This window comes from Abrus precatorius, unplaced genomic scaffold (assembly GCF_003935025.1).
Source record: "Abrus precatorius isolate BTA unplaced genomic scaffold, Abrus_2018 Scaffold9, whole genome shotgun sequence".
NCBI lineage: Eukaryota > Viridiplantae > Streptophyta > Magnoliopsida > Fabales > Fabaceae > Abrus > Abrus precatorius.
The window spans coordinates 8,263,224-8,275,778 of record NW_020874439.1 but is presented as its reverse complement, the minus strand read 5'-3'; the positions used below and the strand labels follow the sequence as shown (position 1 = coordinate 8,275,778).

Sequence of the window (12,555 nt, the reverse complement as noted above, 5' to 3'; positions counted from 1 at the left end):
TATTTAATATTATCACAATTATTAAAATTAAACCTAAGAATTAATTACTAAACAGTATTAATAATATTTAAAAAATTATACTTAAATTTTATTCTAGTCTAATAGGGAGTTCATGTGTGGAATTTTCAAAGTCTTTATCACTAATGATTGCAATTTGAAATTATTTTTTATTTATTTTTTTATATACGCTAAAAATATACAGTGAAAATTATATATAATATGTTTTAATTAAAAATAATAAAATATAACATAATTTTATGCATAAATAACATTAAGTATTATGACTTTTAATTAAAATATTATTTTTATTTTTATTTTTATTTTTTTAACATATGTACTTAATCATACCTTATAATTTATTTTTTTTTAATTTGTCATCTTCTTGATGTAGGGTTATTAAAAAATTAATATTTTTCTCACAATTTATTGATTTATTGGGAAGTTGACAATTGCAAGGCTACAGTGAGCCTATAGGTGGCAAAAATGGGTGCGAGACGGTAGAGTTACGTACGTAGGAGATGGCGTGTGTCAACCGAGTCTCCCTACGTGCAGAAGCATTGACGCAGACTTAGAGATACTTTATGCGGCAAAAAAAAAATATTAAAATGATTTTCAAATAACTAAATTAACTAAAAAAATATTATTTATATAATTTATATCATCTAAATACTTATGCTATGTGTATTTTAATTTTTTTATATCAATTTTTCACACAATAATTCACATGATTTTTAATTAAATTTAAATAAAATTTTGTTCTTTTAAAAATTATAAATTTACAGTTGAAATTTTTATATAAAAATATAAAATATATGATGTTGTTAATGACACATCTCTTTCGTGCTATTTTCTTGTTAAATTATATGAATTAATTCATATATCTAAATAAATGATAAATCAAATTAATAAATTATTAACATAAGAATTAAATAAAAATAAAACATAATTAAGAGTCTAAATAAAAAATTAATAATAAAAAGAGAAAGAGAAGAAGGATTAAATAAAAAAAATCACAAATTTTTAGAGCAGAAATTATATTTAAGCCTTTTAATTATATCATTATTATTTTTTCAATTCTCAAAGTTATTATCTATTAAATTCTGTTTGTTAATAAAACTATTAAACTTAAATATTTCTTTATTTTTATCGCATTATTCATTAAATAATTATAAATTTAACTTCAACTTAATCCTATTATTTTTAATTATTTAATTTAATTTTCACAATTTCACAATGGTTAAAAATAAAGCCTTCATTACACATTTCTTCCAATAACTAACGAATAAAGAAATATAACATGACGTTGGTTTGAATAGATTATATATATATATATATAAAGCTCAATTTTATTTATATTTTATTCATTTTTCTTATTTTCTTGTCAATTTATATAGTTCAATTTACATTCCCATTACTTATCAAATAGAATTATAAAAATTAAATACAAGTAATTTAAATTAAGGACTAAAATTTTACATAAATTAAAATGAAAACTACAAGTGCAATTAAATTACAACAATGTTGTCATAAATTAAAAATCACTTCAATACAAATACTCAATTTTTGGCTAATAGTATAATGAATCTTATCTAGGGACATTTACCATTTGATTTAAATTAAATATAAATAGAATGTGGTTCAATATGGTTGATTTTAAATATAATCTTTGTAGTTCAATTTGAATTAGTCTATTTATTTTTAAATAACTTGTATTTTTCTAAAAACAATTTATGACTTTTAATTTAATTATATATTTACATTAAAAAGAAACATAAAAATCGAAGCAAATTTGTAGAAAAAATTAGAAATAAAAAAAGATGTTAATTAAAATGACAAATATGTGAAAGGTTGGTAGATTTATTGATGAAGAGTAAATGATATTTAATTGAGAAAAACTAGAATCTACAGCAGCTAAAAGTAGTTCAATTTTTAGTTGAAAATTGAACGGAATTAAAATATAAAGTACAATTTTTCTCCCTTTCAATTTAATTGTTTTTTTTTTTTATATAAATTTGGCAATTTAAAATCAATTTGATTTGATATTTAATGTATTATTGTTGTACTTGTTCTTTGGTCTAACCATTTTAACTATATTTTTAATTTTTGTTGTGGTTCACTTAATAAAATAGAGCCTAGTTGTTGTAACCTCAGCATATACATACTTCATATACACGACCGGTACTGGTCTAGGCAAGATGGATGATCAATTGTTTCCATGAAAATTTGCACTTTATTATGCTCACCTATTTTCGAACATATCAAATCTTCAAAAGAATCATATTTGGATAAGCAAAAGTTGCATCCGACCTGAGTCTTATGGCCAAAATGTGGACCGTCAAGTCAAACTAGATGACATAAGTAGGGCATCAAGTTGATTCTATATGCAAAGGCTTTTTGTAGAACTGCAGCAAAAGAGAGGAAGAAACCACACTAAGAGATGAAGCAGCCATGCAAGCACCAGCAAGCCATGGGGGCAATCTGATTCCAATAAAGGGGTACAAGACTCCAGCAGCAATTGGCATGCCTAGAATGTTGTAACCAAGCGCCCAGATGTAGTTCAGCCGAATCCTGGACATGGTCTTTCTTGAAAGATCTATGGCTGTAATCACATCTTCCAAGCTGCTTTTGACCAGAACTATATCAGCAGCTTCTATAGCTATGTCAGTACCAGCACCAATTGCCATGCCAACATCAGCAGCAACCAAGGCCGGTGAATCATTTATTCCATCACCCACCATTGCCACAGTCATTCCTTTCATCTGCATCCAGTTTCAATTTCAAAAATCAGAAAGTGTTTACATCTTGATCACCATATGATGTATTGATCTCTAACAATAGAACCTCATACATCATTCTATTACCAATTGTTTGTCAACTATATCAGTTTATTAAACCTAATTGAAAAAGACTGGCTTTAGAATGAGTTTTGTATATAGCTTACAAGCCTTACCTGCAAATCTTTCACCTTGTCAGCTTTGCCCACGGGATCTGTCTCAGCAAAGACCTTATCAATACCGACTTCATTTGCAATAGCAGTTGCAGTAGCGCAGTTATCACCAGTCACTATGATGCTTGAGATGCCCATGGAGTGGAGAAAAGATATGACGCGTTTAGCCTCTGGTTTTACAGGATCAGTTACAGAGAATGCTCCGGCAATCTTTCCATCAATTGAAACCAAAACACAAGTTCTAGCCAGAATTTCATTTTCAGAGATGTACTTCTCAACCTCAGAACGTATTGGAACATTAGAAGCATGCATGAGTCTCTTGTTTCCGACTAAAACTGGTCTATCACCAACTTTTCCACTTACACCAGCTCCCATGTGTACCTCAAAATCATCCACATCCAGGACTTCCTCAGTGCAAGAACCAAATTTTTGGCGCAACCTCTTTGCATGTGCCACAACAGCTTTTGCTATGGGGTGCTCACTACTTGCCTTAAAATATGTACAAATAATTACGTTAAACATTATGGAGAAATAGACTTAAGATATATTTGGATTGGAAAAAGTTTAGGGTCATTGAGAATCTCTCCTATTTTTGTTTTTCATCTCAGTGAACAAATTGCAAATTCATATACCAAATCAAAATCTGGTGGGGAACACCATAAGTAGAATACATTCCCCCAAATCAGTGCATGTTTCATTTATCTTTTTAGAAAAATAATTGTTGTGTTTTTATCAGTTCTTGAGAAAATTTTAGAAAAACAATTATTTCTCTTTAAAAGGTTGTTCTCGAATTGTTAGGTAACTCCCATTTGTAATTAGTTATGATATGTTAGTAAGAGATTCATTAGTAGTTAGTTACAATATATTAGTTAGACTATTTAGTTAGTAGTTAGGCAAACCGAGATCGCAGAAGAAATAAGGCATGTTGTCCATATAGATAAGATGGAGGCAAAGAGAGATCATCAAGTCATTTGTGAAAGGATTAGGGTCTTTAGGCTTTGGGAGAGAATTAGGTATCTCAAATACCGAGTTGTGCATTGTCTATTTTCTTTGTTGTCTCCTCTGTTTTGATCCAGTTTGAACACAGTCATGCTATTAATGAAGGCAAATTGTTATTATCTCATGCTATTTTAAATTTATTGATATTTATCAAATACACCCAAGTAAACACTTTTTTTTGTTACAAGATAAAATCAAATTATTTTTTTTTTATCAATATTAGATTCAGTTTCATTAAATCAAATATTCAAATATCCACTAAGTACCATAATCAATGCAGAAAAATACCTCCACAGCAATTGCCATGTCACATAACTCCTCCATAGAAAATTCATTAAACAGCACAGCACTAACAACCACTGGCTTCCCAACTGTTAGTGTCCCGGTCTTATCAAACACAACAGTTTTTACCTGCATTGGGAGCAAAGATGAATAATATTTCAACAAAAGAAATGCAATAAAACTATAGAGAACACATAGCCATCTAGCATCACATAAATACTTAGATAACATATCCTAGATTATGTAAAACATGGTTGTCACAGATATCTTGGCAAAAAAAAAAAAGCATGCCATTGAACTTGATGGTGATTTTAATGCAGTCCTAATTGCCTGACAGCACAGCCTATGCACAAATGTCTCTGAGAAAGAAATTACTGTTGTAACATCCTGCTAAAAACAAAGCCATTGACCTTGTTGGTTGACTTGGTTCATCAAACATGCAGTTTACATATCACAACTGAGGGATTTATCCTACTAGATAAGATGAGCTACATGGATCATACAAAGCCATTGATCTTGGTCAAAGACCAAATACTTATGAGAAGAACAGCATCACCCGTAAAATGTTAATTGTGCACTCACACCAACCAAATTATGAATGCTGAAACAAGTGGAAAATAATGCAGAACAATGTCCAGTTGCTATTTCAGACACTTTGACAACCCAACTAATTTAAAGAAGCAGGCCCCTTTATGCTAAGTGATATAAAAGTAACAATCCAAAGATTTTGTCACAAGTCAAATAACTGTAGAAATTTTGAAGATTGTTAACCTTTCAAAATGCAATTAAAGTCAAAATCATTACACCATGCGGTCTGTAGCAATGGCTCCTGGAATCACATCAAATTGGGATAGAAATTGTACAATTCTTGCGATACAAATAATCATGGTTAAAAATATAACAAACATATATTAGTGTACTCTCCTAATGCAAGTAAAGTTCACATACTGCATTCAAGATATTGTTATTAGTAACAGGAAAAAAGAAATATCATTACCTTGTGTGCCTTTTCCAGTGCATCTCCACCCTTGATGAGCACACCTTGAGAGGCACCTAAGCCTGAGGCAACCATGACTGCAGTTGGTGTTGCAAGACCTAAAGCACATGGGCAAGCAACAACTAGCACAGAAATAGCAAACTGTAAAGCAAACTCAAATGCATCCATTGCTTTCGGTATCCAATGTTTGGGGTAAATACCAGCTTCCCCAGGAATGAACCATCCCAGCCATGTTACCAATGCTGCAACAACCACCTAAGGATGCAACCACCAATTAAGAAGCCTCCCTTTAGTAAAATATTGTTGCAATGCTGATATCAAGTAAGAGATAAAATGATGAAGGATCTTTATCATCCCTTCATTTTTAGTCAAATAAGATTAGCATATATGGTTTATTTTATTTTATTTTTAAAAGACTAGCATATAAACAGAAAGATGAAGCAACAAAATTAATTAGGGAACTGATGGCATATGTCACTATGGGAAATGCTTCTACGTGAGGAAGAATTCCTAAAACCAAACCTCAATCATATAAGTGATTATTTACATACCATGAACAAGATGAAAACATATAAAAAAAGAAGTAACATTTTTCTAGATCATCCAGTTAAGAAAACTCCCATCCAAAATTATTGAAGTTGTATGTTCTCTAGAATTAGCTTATATAAGCTCAGCCTCCCTATACACACACACACACACACACACATCAAGTGATCACACTTGGATAAAGTAATAGAACCTTTCTTTTAAGGGAAATGCTAGAAAAATATAGTTGAGGAAAAACTCACTATTGGAACAAATACCCTTGAAATCTGGTCAGCAAGTTTTTGGACTGGTGCTTTGGCTAGTTGTGCAGCTTCTACAAGTTGAACAATTTGAGAAAGTGCAGTTTCTGATCCAACATTTGTAGCCTTAACCAGTAAGCAGCCATTCTCATTGATAGTTCCACTGATAACCTGTCCAGCACAGTCAGAGAAATTAAATAACTATAACTGTTCTTAGTTCTTACCACCCTATCGAGCCACCTCTTCACTAATTTGAACCATTAGAACTTGGAAAAGAGAAGAAAAATCAAAGATTGTGCATTTCACTTCATCCCCTTCCCAAGAGAGAGAGAGAGAGAGAGATCAACCTCCTGAATCTAATGTATGTGTCTTTGTGTATACTCTCCTTATACATAAATCTTAATGTAGTCATCATTAGACACATCATGGAGTGCATCCACTCTCACCTTTTGGTTACACCTATTATCAGTTATTCCTATGCTATACCATGTGAGATTTATGGAATAAGGGGCAAAAGAGGGATTCACGGTTGAAACAACCTAGGCTACAAGGCATTTGGCAAGGAGAGTAGGAAGGAAGGGAAAACTGTTAGTGCAAAGATACAGGGAGGGGAGGAAAAGATAGGGGATAGAGAAGCTAGTAATGAGTGATTTTGGGGCTTAAGGGTAAGGATGTTAGCAGAACCTCAAAGATCTGCAGCATTTTATCTTCTGTTTTTTTGTTTTGTGAGTAATTTTGATCTCTGTAATTATGTTTTAGCCCCATTATGTTTTAGCAAAACCTCACCGTAATTTATGTTTTGGTCATGTTCTCACCCCTAAATTATTGGAATGTTTCTGCGCTCATAATTGGTAACATAAAAAAATACTGGCAACGAAGTCAGAACATATGAATAATACCTTTTCTCCTGGAATTTTATTAACAGGTCTTGCCTCACCAGTGATCATACTTTCATTTGCATAGCTTTGCCCTTTTATAACAATACCATCAACAGGAATTTTGGCCCCAGGAACAATCTTAATTATGTCATTCTTTTGCAAAAGTTGGGTGTCAATTTCTGTTTCTGTGATGACATTTCCATCAATATCAATTGCTACCAAATAAGCTTTATCAGGAACAAGTTGAGTCAGCTTTCCTAAAGCATCTGACGTTTTTCCTTTTGCTACAATCTCCAAATATTTCCCTAATAGAATAAAGGATATCAACATGGAACTTGTCTCAAAGAAATCTTGTCCTTGAAATGTATCTGAAGTCAGTGCTTTTATTAAAATATATATTGAGTAAAAATAAGCAGCATTTGTGCCTAGCGCAACCAGCACATCCATGTTAGCAGATTTTCGCTTCAATGCATGATATGATCCCACATAGAACCTAATAGTAATGTCCATAGTAAAATGACTATAAAAATCTCTTAATTTATTGAAAACAAATACAATAAAAGTACCTTCTGGCTAATAAAGAGTAACAGTAAGTAACAAGAAATTACTATTAAATAGTTACTTGAATAGTTATAGTACCTTTTTCCAACTATGAACTGCACAGGTGTGCTAAGGATCCATCTTAAAAGCAACCCAAGGGTGAGCATATTGTGGATCTTGTAGTTTAACCAGTTGCCACAAGGAGGGAGCATGGGAAGCACCATGGCAAATACAAACACAGGAACGGAAAAGAAGCAGCTGAACAAAAATTGGTCCCTATACATACGAATTTCATTTTCCTTATCCCTTTCTCGTTGCCCTGAAGGAGAATACAAGGTCGCTTGATACCTCTTGGGGCCACAGCTAGCTTCCTGAACACAGTGAATGAGAGATCTTGGACCAGTAATGTCTGGATCATAGCTAACTGTAACTTTATGTTCTGATAAATCCATTTCAACATGGTTCACCCCCACAGCTAACTGAAGAGAAGACATTACTACATTCACATCTTCTGCAGAATCAACCCCTTCAAGTTTTAGATGCACTTTATTTGCATCATTCCCAGAGCTAACAAGATCTGCCCCAAACCCGGCATCTTCTATGGCCTCAATTATCTTGTCAGTATCAGTGAGGTTAGGATCAAAGTGCACTTTCGCCTCCTCTAAAGCAAGACCAACTGTGGCCTTTTTCACCCCTTCAACCATTTGAAGGGCATTCTCTACGGACTCAGAGCAGCTTGTGCATGCCATTCCTTTAATCCTCACCCGGCACACTGCTATGTCCTGCTCATGAAGTTCATACACTCTAAAACCACTCTCCTCTATGCTTTCTTTTATTCCTTTTGCCTACAATATATTCATAATCACATAAAAAACATAACCAAACTTTTGGTCAGCGTAAATATTGCAAGTATACCTAAGACTTAACCTACAATTTCACCCTGAAGTTCACAAATTATCCCTTCCAGCGATGAAATTAAGTTGACATCTTGAAAGTGTAAGCCTCTTAGAAAATTGACACTACGAGGGACCAATTCAAATGTATCCAAGAAGTAAACTTCCAAATTAATTTTCAAAATTTCATGGCTCACTGACTTTTACATTCGCTTTAATCCTTTTTAGTACAAAACAAAATAAAAATAGTAAAGAAAAATTAAAACGAATTACCTTCTGCACCATCAAGAACTGACACTAACAAATGGTTTTTAAAACTTAGAAACTAAAATGCTTAAAATTCATACAATCTAGAGACGGTTTACTCATCATGATCAAAACATCACCAAGTTGCCGTATTTGTTAAAAAAGAACATAAAAATAGAAAAAAAAATGAAATTGAGTAAAATTGAAAGACCAAACAGGGACTTACGGTGACGAACTTGGGGACAAACTTGATTGCGGCTCGGCCATCGAGTGGCGACACCGCGACGCTTTTGACGCCGTTAAGGTTCCTAACGACGGACTCAACGGAATTGACACTGGAAGCACACTTAACGTCACTTATTTGGAACGTAACAGCCTTAACGGTGAGGTCTTCTTGGGTCTGCAACAAAGGTATCTTAATATCATCAATTCCATTAGCTTCCATTTATTGAATACTGATTAAAGGTTTCGAATAGAGCGAATTCAAACGTGAAAGTGAAAAGAATGAGGTAGAAGAGAAGAGAGGTTTTGGTTTGGGTATAATGTGAGGTTAGGGTATATGTAAACGACGGCGTGAAAAGCGATAAAGAAGATGTAAGAAAACGTAGGGTTAGGAAGTTCGGAGAATCTGAGGGAGAGATAAGGTTAAAAGAGTTGACGCGAGGTGAGTGCTTTTGGGTTGCATCGAGCAGTGGCTCCTTTCAACTTTTGAATTCGTGTCGTAACGACCTGCTATTGCTATTCCTTTCCCACCAAAATTTGAGTTTTTACCGATTCTACCCCTTAAGCACTATGCTGTATGCTCATTGCTAGGTAATTTTTCAAGTTAAATCCACGGTATTTTTTTATAATTAATAGATAATAAAATTAATGATTTAGATTGTTAATTTTAAAAAAAATTCTCAAATTTACAAGTACTACAGGAAATATATTTTTTAATATTTTTTAAAAATTAATTATTAAAATATTACTTCTTAAAATAATTTTTTTATAAAAAAACTTTTTGTCACTAATTTTACATCTAATTTTACAAGTTAAAGATGCGAAACTCTTATATATATATATATATATATATATATATATATATATATATATATATTATAATGAGTTTTATCTTTGTAATAAACGAAAATCAAGTCGTATAACACTCGTTAAAATTTCAAAGATTTTTGTTTTTACAAGAAGTGAAACTAATTCAAATCTTGTTACGTGGCAAAATTAATTCTTAACTATTTAAATTTAAATTTGATTTTTTAATAAAAAAAAAGAGTTTCACAAGTGTTAAGCTCCTTGAGTTTTGTTTAGTTTAAAGATGAAACTATTTTAAAAAATTTGAGCATAACCGTTTAAATTCAAGTTTTACTTTAAAAAAAAAGAATTTTGCTTTTGTACCAAATGAAACTCCTTGATATTTTGATTATTGTAAGGGCAAAACTCCTAGGGACATGACAAAAATGTCCAAGATGAAATTTTTTTTAAAAAAATTTATTTCAACAATTAATTTTTTTTAAATGTTTTTAAAAAAAAAGCCAAATGCCTAAATCATGAGAGTAGATTTGATAATGTCGATAAATATTTATAAAAATTGATAAACATAAGTATAAGCAAAATATAAAATATTTTTATTAGATATTTTACATTATAATTTAGTACTTTATTATATTTTATTTGATTTTAATAAATATTTTTATTTATAATTTTATATTTCATTTAAAATATTTTTAAAAATAATCTTTATCTTATAATAATATTTGTTTTTTTAGTTTATAAAAAATCATTTAAAAGATATATTTTTGTTAAAAATTAACATAAAAATATAATAGACAAATAAAAAAAATAGAGAGAATAAAACTAGAAAAGAGAATCTTAATTTTATTTTATATTTTTAATATAAATGAGTTTTTTTTTTTATTTAAAGGCTTAAATCTAGAACTTAAGAGTTTTATTTGATTAAGTATGAACTAAAACAATTGTTTATAATTTCTTAAGTTCTAAATAATATGAAAAGGTAAGAAAATTCACATTCATTCATAATAATTCTTAACAATATTCGGTGGATGTCTGTAACAGCCTGACAATTTATTCAAGACTGATGACTATCTCCACAAACCAATATAAGACTTTTCAGTGTGTTTTGTCCTTATTCTCCATAAGGTCACCCATCTCATAATTTTTTCAAGTTAAGCACGTTTAACTTTGGAATTTTTAAGTGATAGGTCATCGAAAAGTAAATGCATTTTGTTGGTATAAGTAGTCCTAATAGATTCCTTTAAGTTATCCTCAGCTGTATATACAGTCTTTAGATCCCTTTCATTCCGGTGTAAGTTCGATTTATTCATATGTCTCTTACCACCATAAGTCTGCCAGGAGCCGCTCCTTGTCTGTGTCCCATTGCACCGGTGATCACTCCTCGCCCTCACTTGGAAGCCTGTCAGGAGCCGCTCATTGTTCGTGCTACAATGCACCGGCGATCAATCTCTGCCCTCGCCTAGCGCCTAGATGTCACAATGTGCATTATTTGATAACGTGCTTCATAATGAAAAACTTACTAGGAAAATTCAATAGAAAAAAAATGATTGGAAAGAAAAAAAGTGTAGAACAAATTTAATTCTCTTTTTTGAGTAGACAATTATTTCTAAAATTACGAAGTTCACTCGTGTAAACTAATTGTTTAAAAGTTTTACTTGACATTGGCTTTGTAAAAACATCTACTAGATTCTCACATAATCAAACTTGTTGAATATTTATGTTGTCGTTCTTTTGAAGATCATATGTCAATTGAGTAATAAATGTAATATTATTTTCACATATGATTATTTGGATAATTTTTTCTGAAGATAAACCACGAGTTTCTAACACGTGTTGAATAGCATATTTTAATAAGCTAATTCTTAATCTATCTCATGTAATGCTAAAATTTTTGTATGATTAAATATTATAGTCATTATAGTTTCATAGATCATCATGAAATAACTATACCACCACATATAAACAAATAACTTGTTTCTGATTTATCATTATGAGAATTAGACAAATAACCTACTATTACATAATCAATCAAGTCAAAATTAGATTTATTTGAGGAAAATAAATTCATATCCCTCACACTTTTAAGGTAGCGAAATATGTGTTTAATCACATTCCAATAATAATTTTCTTGTAGATGATGAACTCTATCTTACTAATAAGTTAACATTAAATGATATATTAGGTCGTTTATGATAATTAATATATATTAGTACTCTAATTGCACTATGATAAAGTATCCCAGGACCAAGTAATTATCCATATAAAATCTAGTGACCTTGTAATTATTGGAATACACAATGAATGTGATTTATCCATATAAAATCATTTTAACATATTTTTTGTATAAACTTCTTAATACATAAAATTTTCATTTTTTATATATTCAAGTTGTAATTCAAAACAAAACTTGATCCTTTCAAGATTCTTCATCTCAAATCCCTTCTTTAAGCAACTTATTGTGTTTAAAATCAATTTATGAGTTTTAAGGATATTTAAGTTGTAACATCCTCATTTTAAAAATAGTATTAGTGATGGATTATTAATTGATGTTAGATAATGTTGGAAAGTATTAAGAAAGATTTTAAGTGTTTAGTAGAATTTTGGTGCAGGAGAATCTCGCCCAAGCGAGATATGCCTCGCTCAGGCGAGATTGCACGCGTAGAATTATCCTTTTCTGGAGCATTCTCACTCAAGCGAGACTAAATTAGGTTGCCACAACTGCCACCTTGCTCAGGCGATATGGATCTCGCCCAAGCGAGGAATCTTAGGAAATCTGGAACTCTCTGGACACCTAGCTCACTCAAGCGAGAATACCAGAAAATGAGTAAGGAATCACTATCTGCATATCTCGCCCAGGCGAGATATTCGTCGCTCAAGCGAGAACTCTCGCTTAAGCGAAAGTGCGCAAGTCCAAGGTTATTTAAGAAATCTAAAACATAAAAGGTATCATATCTCTATC

General features: G+C 31.2%; 1 protein-coding gene across 2 annotated transcripts; it reads right to left on the bottom strand.

The window, feature by feature from the left end:
- Window positions 1–2,088: 2,088 nt before the first annotated feature.
- On the bottom strand, window positions 2,089–9,248 carry LOC113849347 (copper-transporting ATPase HMA4-like). Of its 2 annotated transcripts, XM_027479205.1 has the most exons (9): window positions 8,794–9,248; window positions 7,528–8,273; window positions 6,910–7,381; window positions 6,014–6,181; window positions 5,426–5,480; window positions 5,226–5,323; window positions 4,235–4,357; window positions 2,951–3,436; window positions 2,100–2,759 (listed from the first exon to the last, which is right to left on the bottom strand). In XM_027479205.1, exons 1-9 carry the CDS (start codon window positions 9,010–9,012, stop codon window positions 2,367–2,369), a joined length of 2,760 nt encoding a protein of 919 aa, XP_027335006.1. In that variant the 5' UTR covers window positions 9,013–9,248; the 3' UTR covers window positions 2,100–2,366. The 2 variants fall into 2 exon arrangements, with proteins under 2 accessions (XP_027335005.1, XP_027335006.1); XM_027479204.1 differs by having other exon boundaries at window positions 2,089–2,759; window positions 5,226–5,480.
- Between the last annotated feature and the right edge of the window lie 3,307 nt (window positions 9,249–12,555).